The sequence below is a fragment of the Rhincodon typus genome, unplaced genomic scaffold, assembly GCF_021869965.1.
Source record: "Rhincodon typus isolate 14 unplaced genomic scaffold, sRhiTyp1.1 hic_rhity00003219, whole genome shotgun sequence".
Classification (NCBI taxonomy): Eukaryota; Metazoa; Chordata; class Chondrichthyes; order Orectolobiformes; family Rhincodontidae; genus Rhincodon; species Rhincodon typus.
Genome location: NW_025968857.1, coordinates 7,032 through 15,798, shown reverse-complemented (window position 1 = coordinate 15,798; position 8,767 = coordinate 7,032). Strand labels below are relative to the sequence as shown.

The following is an 8,767-nucleotide window of genomic DNA, read 5'->3' as shown; positions in this document are numbered from 1 at the left end:
GGCCATGTATACCATATAATAACAGTTCTTGTGCTGCGACTTGCATTTGTAAGCTACTTATTGTGTTTGCACCAAATATCTCACTAAACTTCCAATCGTTGACTCGTTGATCATGATATCATTGGATGTGCATATCTTGCTGCCCCTTCAGCTGCTCACCCAATGTTCACGCAGTGCCTCTGGAACATGAATTATCATCTCTTTTTCGGTTTATTATTTGGTTTTGGGATAGATGCTACAAATTGGAACAATCTATGTCCATCTTTTTTGGTGTTTTTTTTTTCTTTGTTTATTCCTCCATTATGCCTCTCAAAAAGAGATAATTTTGTTCAATTGGAACAATTATTCTTGGGATGTTGCTGACAGTAATTATTTATCTATTGTTGACAAATTTAAAACATTTTATTTGAATTTTAGATTCACTATTTGACAGGATGGACTTTTGGACTTTGTACCTCTGAAATATTCATCTAGTATCTTAACCACTAGATAACTATATCCATATATATTCAGTATCCAATATCCCAGAACATTTCAGCGATCAGAGAAAAGTGGATAGTCTATTAAAGAAGGAAAAGTCAGAAGGGATCATCAACAATTTGATTGAAAATGTATATTTTAAATTAGTGTCTTAACTGAGGATTTCAGGAGTGGTTTATTGAGGGAATTTGAGTATGGGACCCAGGCTGCTGACAGTCCACTGACTTTGAATGACACTTGAGCAAGAGGATGTGAGGACATAGTTCAGAGGAAGAGTTCGCTGTAGGAGTTAGCAAGACTGAGGAGGGTGAAAGAGAGGGGAAATTCAAAGCTATATTGAGTATAATTTTCAGACTTCTACCCACTCATGTATTCTAATTTAGCTTTGGCCAGTACTTATTGATAGTTGATCAATTACTGCATTACAATGTAATATTTTGTGTGTAAGGGTTCAATGCCACTGGGCATTTGTTTTATTTTCCAATTTTTTTTCTGCTGCAACATTTATGACAGTTATGAAAAATGAAGATCCTCTGACTGATTCTGAGCTATTCCAATGTTCTCTAAGCTAGCTTTCTAGCTTGCACCTTTCTTTAATCTTGAAACTCATTCAAAACTCTGCTACCTGTATCCTAATTTGCACCGAGGCAGGTGATGAGAATTGGGGAAATTTCCTGGGCTGGCATTCCCATTGGCATGGGTCCATTTGGCACAAAGAAATTTTTGGCAGCCATGGAGTGGTGGATAAGAAGTGAGCTGTTAATTGGCCAGCTTTAGCACTGTGAGATGTTATAGTTGTGACAGTGAAAATATAAGGTCCTCTGACTTACCCCTCACATACCCTACTGTTCCTTAGCAGGCTGTACCCTCCTACTCTGCTATATTCCCCCAATGCTAAGCCTCATTGTGAATTCTTGAGGGATAGTCCAGAAATTCATTACTCTGTTAAATACTTGAGCACCAGAGAAAACCTTGTTTAATTCACTGATCTGTCTCTCTGATCCCTGCTGTCAATTGCACATATTTATTTACACAAGATTAAGAGGTTTAAATTGCTTACAATTCCTGGTATTAATACTTTAGAGACTCTGTCTGTCACTTCCATTGTCCTGGAGTTAAAGGATTTTTTTAACATAATGGGATGTAATAAATGAACAACATTTTGATTTAAAAAGCTTATTTTTAACAACTCATCTTGTCAGTATGGGGATTTGCTGGTTCTGTACAGAATATTACATGTCAAATGGGCATGACCGTTCCATAACTTGGTGGCAAAGGCTTTGGGATGGTGGGGCATAACCTGGCATTGGGGTGTGAGGAGGTCTTTAGAACTTGTCTTTCAAAATGTTCCCTCATGCAGACTAGGGTTCATGATGTCTCGGACATGCCATGATCCACAGCTCTTTAATAAGCTGGCCTGACTCCATGCAAATTGTAGAGGGCTATTTGTTTTGGCTGTGGAGCTGGCCAGGTTGCGAGTGCATGGTGTGTCTCATGACCTGAAGCAGTCCATATCCTCAAAAGATACTCCTGAAATTAGGGATTCTCAGAATTGGGACTAACCTGCCACTTTTTGTTTCCAAGGGCTCCTAAGACATCCCGACCTGGTCCAGGCCTAAATCCCCATATCCAGTTGATCTGTGTAGGTTCCTAGACTGGCAATGCCTTGATTTTAGAATTTTTATCTTTTTACTTTCAAGTCCATCTATGACCACAGTCTTCTACAGCAACCCTGCTTGAACTATATGCTCTTTTAATTCTTATATGTATTTATAGCAATGCTATGCTGTTGGAACCTAGTTGGTGCCCTTTGGAGAAGAATCACCTTTTATTGAGAATTTATTTCTCAGATTTTACTTGTGGTTTTCCACCTCTGTTGGATTAGAATTTGTATATGACCTGCAGAAAGAAGAGTGGTCATTGATTGATTGACCACTTCTCCTATACTATGTACTGATTGAATAGAGTGGAACTCATTTGATGAACTGGTCTGTTCTGGAAACCTAATATCTCTCTCTCTTCCCCTCCTTCGATTTCAGAATTGCCTCAGACAGACTATCTACAAGTGGCAGAAGCAACATGGTTGGCACTGAATGTTGTGTCCAATGGTCATTCATCAACCAGTTCTCAGACAATTGGAGTGACAAAGATAGCAAAATCAGTGATTGCTCCTCTAGCCCTACATAATGTTTCTGTATTCCTGTTGTCAACCTACCAGACTGACTTCATACTGGTGAGCACAAAATCTGTCTTTCTCAACATTTTGTGAAGTCTCCTGCAGCAAGTGGTACTGAATAACATCATAATCTTTAGGAAATGTGTGCTTGGGGAAACTTCAGTTTATTTATAGAGTGCAAGTGTTTCTGTCTGGTATGCAGCATCATGGTCGTGTGGTACACACAATATCAGTGTTATCTAACTTGATGCCTTGGATTCAATATGTGTTTAATACCTTCCCTGATCCGCAGCTGTTTTATGGTTACATCTGGTGCCCTTTTAGAAATTGCTGTAAAGTTTCTGATTATGGAGGATAATGATCTAGTTAGCCAACATGATATTAATGTAAATTGATTCAGGGGTGATGCTGTCTCAGGCATAAGTTTGCAAGAAATCATATTGGGATGTAGATGTGAAAATTGGCATTGAATTATTCATTCATAAATTTAAGTTTTCAATGAAAATAGAATTCATCTAAATGAAGTAGGAATTGATTAAGACTGACAAGAAAGATACTCCCATATTTATTTAAAAATCTGTTATTATGTCATAATCTGAGATAACAAGGTGTAGAGCTGGATGAACACAGCAGGCCAAGCAGCATCAGAGGAGCAGGAAAGCTGACGTTTCGGGTCTAGACCCTTCTGTCATAATCTTACGTTTTTATACATGGTCCCCTCTTTTAAACAAGGGTGTTTAATTTTGTCTGCAGCTTTAATTAGGCAACAGATGAGCTAATAAACAGTACTATAAATCTGAATATTGGTTGCGTCGCGACTTGTGCAGATTTGATACTTGGTACATATTTCCATTATAGTATATTTAATCTCAAGGCACACTACCCTCCTTGTTAAAGACCTACCTGTGAAACTGAAATTGAATGGAATTCAAGGAAGTGGTCAGGCCTAGAATGGCAAAATTGACTGGACTGTCTTGCTGTGAGAGAATTTCATAAGACGTTGACAAAATGCTCCATTTTACGTTGCAATGTAGAGAAAAAGAATGCATGTTTCTCAAATTGTATTAATTTATTATTGCTTGAGGTGTTTATTCTTGGGAATTCATCACTTTTTATATGTAATGTTGGCACCAAGCATTTTTGGGTCTGTTATAAATAAACAATTGGAACTGGTAGAACATAAGCCAGCCCACTGCACTACAATCTGTTTTGACCTCTGTATGCTGGCTACACCAAGTGAGCATCCTTAAGCTGTAAATGAGTAAACCTAACTCACTGAATTACTATGTCATGTGGTGCTGTGGGTTTACGCTTAATGAGATCTGGGATTTGAATATGTGCAAATACATTTCATTTTAGAGCCTTTAACACTTGTGTGAAGTCAGCACTGTCATCCTCTGCTTGTACATTTATATTCTCTTCAATTTGTATGGTCAGGTGCGGGAGAGTGATTTACCAGCCGTCATTCACACCCTTTCTGAAGAATTCAGTATCTTCAAGGAGGAGAATGGTGAACCAGTTCCAGTGGATAGTAACAATGTCACAAATGGCTTCATAAAACCCAAAACTGGTAAGGTAAAATGGCCTGATTTAGAGTTTCATAACTGTCGTATATCTCATGTGACTAGTGCAGGTCTCTTGTGAGACTGTCATTCAAATGTAATATCAAAGAATGTGACTAAATACATGATAACTGGATGGGGGTATGGATAAAGGGGAGCCTGTAAATGTGTGTTTTTTATTTGGTTTCCAAAAGGCATTCAGCAATATGCCATATAAAAGGCTGCTGCGTAAGATAACATGGTGTTGGAAGTGGTAAAGAAGCTGAATGAAGGATTGGCTAGTGAACAGGAAACAAAGGGTTGGGATAAATGGGTAATTTTCAGGTTGGCAAACTGTAACTAATAGAGTATAAAAGGCATCCGTGCTAGGCCTCAACTATTTGCAATCTGGATTAATGACTTGGTGAAAGGATTGACTGCCTTACAGCCAGATTTGCTGATGTTGCAAAGATAGGTAGGAAGGCAAATGGACAGCGGGACATGAAGAAACTACAAAGAGATAGAGATGGGTTATGTGAACAAAACTTTGCCAGATGGAGTATTAAATGGGGAAAACGTGAAGTTGTCCACCTTGCCAAGAAGAACAGAAATGCTGAATATCATTTAAATGGGAAGAATGACTGCAGAATGCTGTGGTACAGCAGGATCCAGATATCCTCGTATATGATTAACAAGTAATTAGGAAAGTAAATAGAATGCTGGCCTTTTATTGCAAGGAGAATGGAGGAGGGAAGTCTTGTTGCAATTATACAGGATACTGATGTGACTGTGGCTAGTATACTGAGTACAGTTCTGGTCTTTTGCAGGATATACTTGTGTTAGAGGCATTAACCATTATTGGTTGTTTCAAAAGTAAATCTGTTTCATCACTGTCCTTTTGGGGAAAGAAATCTGCCATCCTTATCTGGTCTGGCCTACATGTGGCTTCAGATCCACAGTAATGCACTTTGTTCTTAACTGCCCTCCAAAATGAGTCACTCCATTCAAGGGGCACGTAGGGATGGGCAATAAATGCTGGCTCAGCCAGAAATATTTCATGAACAAATAAAAGTTTAGAGCGAGTTTTTAATTGGGTCGATTCCTGGAATGAAGAGGTTCTTATCTGAGAGAAATCATGGTGGATGGGCCTATACTCATTTGGAGTTTAGAAGAATGAGAGATGGGTTAAATTAGGATCCCGAAGAGGCTTGATAAGTTCGATGTTGCGAGGATGTTTAGCTGCATGATAAATCTGGAACTAAAATGCACCTTTTACAAATAAGGGGCCTCCTTATTAAGTCTGAAATGAGAAATAGTTTCTTTCCTCATGGTCACAAGACTTTGGATAACTCTCTACCAGCGCAGGGAGCAGTGGAGGGTGGGTCATTTGAATATGTTGTTGTGAAGTTGGGTAGAGTATTCATGAATTGGAAAGCAGGAAGTTAGAATTTGTTGGTAAAAATGATCATGGGGAGAAGAGTGCCGTGGTCCCTTTAAGAGCTCGTGCTTTGTCTATGCTTGGAGGTTTATAAATGCAGGTGCTCAGAGTGCCTGAATGGAAACGTTTTGTAAAGAACAGCCAAGCAACTTTTTTTCCAAGGCAAGAAGTTTGAATTTGGCCAATTAACTTAAACCAAGCACCTTGATACAGTAAGCCAGTTGAATTTAAATCTGGCATTGGTTTCAGGTTGTCAATCATATTATAAGAATTAGATTGTATTTATGGGAACATAAGATGAAGGCATTTTGGAAAATCGTGGAGGGAATTCTGCCACCTGCCAGAGTTAGCACCATTGAGCTCTTGGAGAAAGCCCATCTAATTAATCAAAGGTACCACGGTATTTTAGCTTGAAGTCCTCATTGAAGAAACTATAGAGATAAAACATTCCTGACAGCAGAATTAGCAGAAGAAAGGTGTTTGTGAAGAGACTGGAGAAGACCAGAATATTCCAGTAGATAGTCGAGGCAAACTTGGAGAGATTAAGTTATAATTCATTGTCCTTTTATTAACTGGGTTTATTAAGTGGGACTTGTTCGAATAAACACAGTATTCCAGCAGAATTTAGCCTAGTTAGGAAGTAGTTAGTCTAAGGGGGAATTGTCAGTTTGTTAGCAATTCTGTTAATTTGTTCACTGTTGGGTTAAATAAATAAATTGTTTCTTGTTGCTTATAAAGTGGAGATCGGGGATTTTCTTTCTTTTAACCAGTCTTAATAAATTACGAGGGGAAAGACAAGCTTCTCTGGGTATTTTAGGGATAATTATTAGAGGGGAACACCTACTCCCGTCACAACAGATTGGGGCTTGTGTTTTAGTTTAATTATCAGAGGGGTTCACCATTTTTCCCTTCCCTAACAATGTTCAAGGTTCAACTTGAGGGATTTTTTTTATCTAAAAGGCAGTTGAGGGTTCTGAGGGACTGGCAGGAAAGTGGAGTTACATATAGATGATCTTTAGTGGAGAAGAAGGCTTGAGGGACGAAGTGGTCCACTCCAGCTCCTTTTTTTTATGAACAAAGCTTGAAGATTGAGCCTACAGTTGGAAAATTAATTTCAGTATAGATAAGTTTGAAGTGGTGCATTTTGATGGGAAGATTAAGGACACCACACTCTGCTTGAATAATGGGTGGCTGAATGGATTGGAGGAGCAGAGGAATCTTGGCGTACCAAACACAAATCACTAAAATTAACAGCACTGGTTAATAAGGCCAGTTTAAATAAAATAAGCCACCAAGCATTGGATAGAGTTGACAGGCAGAACCATTTTGTTGAACTTTTACTGAAAGTAAACCACGTGGTAGTCAGCAGAACTGAATGCAGTGTTCATGTCTCAATAGTCTTAAAAGGAACGTAGAGGCATTGATGAAGGAGTAAAAAGATTCACAAGAATGATACCAAGACCGAGAGGATCTAGGCTGAATCGGCTGAAGCACTTTTATTTAGAAAAGGGACTTGTGGATTATCTGATAAAAGGACTTTATGATGATCAGAGGAGGTGATGGCATAAATGTATAAGGAAATCTTTTCATTTGCAGCGAGGGTGCCAAAACCACAAGTCCTAAGCATATCAGAGATAGCAGGAACTGCGATGCTGGAGAATCTGAGATAACCAGGTGTAGAGCCGGATGAACACAGCAGGCCAGGCAGCATCAGAGGAGCAGGATAGCTGACGTTTCGGGTCTGGATCCTTCTTCAGAAATGGGGGAGGGGAAGGGGACTCTGAAATAAATAGAGAGAGGGGGGAGGCAGATGGAAGGTGGATAAAGGAGCAGATAAGTGGAGAGGAGACGGACAGGTCAAGGAGGTGGGGACGGAGCCAGTAAAGGTGAGTGTAGGTGGGAAGGTAGGATGGGGGTTATACGGGGAAGAAAAGATGGACAGGTCAAGGAGGCGGGGATGAGGTCGAGGGTAGGGAGATTCTGAAGCTTGTGAAGCCCACATTGAGACCATTGGGCTGCAGGGTTCCCAAGCGAAATAGGAGGTGCCGTTCCTGCAGCCTTCGGGTGGCATCGTTGTGGCACTGGAGGAGGCCCAGGATGGACATGTCGTCCAAGGAGTGGGAGGGGGAGTTGAAGTGGTTCGCGACTGGGAGGTGCACTCTGTCCTCACAGCTTTCGGTGGCAAGGAGTTCCAAAGACTCATAACCCCTCTGAGAGAAAAAATTCCTCCCCATCTCTGTCTTAAAGGAGCAACCTCTTATTCTGTGATTATGGCCCTTGGTTCTCTGGTCCCAGACGTTCCCACAAGGGAAAACAACCTTTCAAGTCCCCAAAGAAGCTTGTGTGTGTCAGTAGGCCCACTGACCATTAGCACTATGCGAACGCGAACCCCACACCACCCCACACCCCCGCCGCACAACCCCCACCTCCAGCCAACATGGCAGTAGCCAATTTGCAACCTGGACACTTGCGCAGTTAGTAACTGCCTTTACAGAAAAGTTCACCACGTCATACAGAGAAACAAAACACTGCAGATGGTTGAAGTTTGAAATAAAAACAGGAAATGCTGGAAATAATCAGCAGAGCTGGCAGGCACATGATTCATGTTGGCCACCTTTGTGGTGATATAGTGTCACTGATCTGGAACGTTAACTCTGTTTCTCTCCCCATGAAACATTGCCCGACCTGCTGAATATTTACAGCATCTTTTGTTTTGGCTTTAGGTACATTCATCCACTTGTGAATCATGGCCATGCAGTAGGGAGGTCAGGTGATGTAATTATACCATTGCAAATCACTGGTATGTTCATTGCATTGAGGTTTCCCACAGAACAAACAAATGGCTTTCTCCCTCTGAGTGCAAGACAACGTGTGACAATAACCAGAGAATTCTCCAAGGCAGTTCTCCAGGAGGTTGCTGTGATGACCTCCCCCAGCCTTAGTCAGCTCCACATGACCCCCTTCAGAGAAAGAGAATCAGATGTATAGCTGGAAATGAGGTAACAAATGCTCCCATGGATGGTGTTCCCAATCAGAGTTTGACGCACTTGAAAGTTGAATAAGGCTGGACAGACTAGATGCAGGAAGAGAATAACAAGGTGTAGAGCTGGATGAACACAGCAGGCCAAGCAG

The 8,767-nt window shown here is 40.7% G+C and overlaps 1 protein-coding gene across 1 annotated transcript in view; it reads left to right on the top strand.

Moving 5' to 3' along the window:
* Positions 1 to 2,506: 2,506 nt before the first annotated feature.
* The window catches only part of LOC109922081 (cytosolic arginine sensor for mTORC1 subunit 2-like), a gene marked incomplete at its 5' end in the record, with an annotated part of 10,062 nt that continues 3,801 nt past the window's right edge, over positions 2,507 to 8,767 (top strand). Inside the window, 2 exons of the mRNA XM_048593598.1 lie at positions 2,507 to 2,713; positions 4,094 to 4,226. Of these exons, the coding sequence (XP_048449555.1) occupies positions 2,507 to 2,713; positions 4,094 to 4,226 (340 nt within the window). The remainder of the gene's footprint in view (positions 2,714 to 4,093; positions 4,227 to 8,767) is intronic.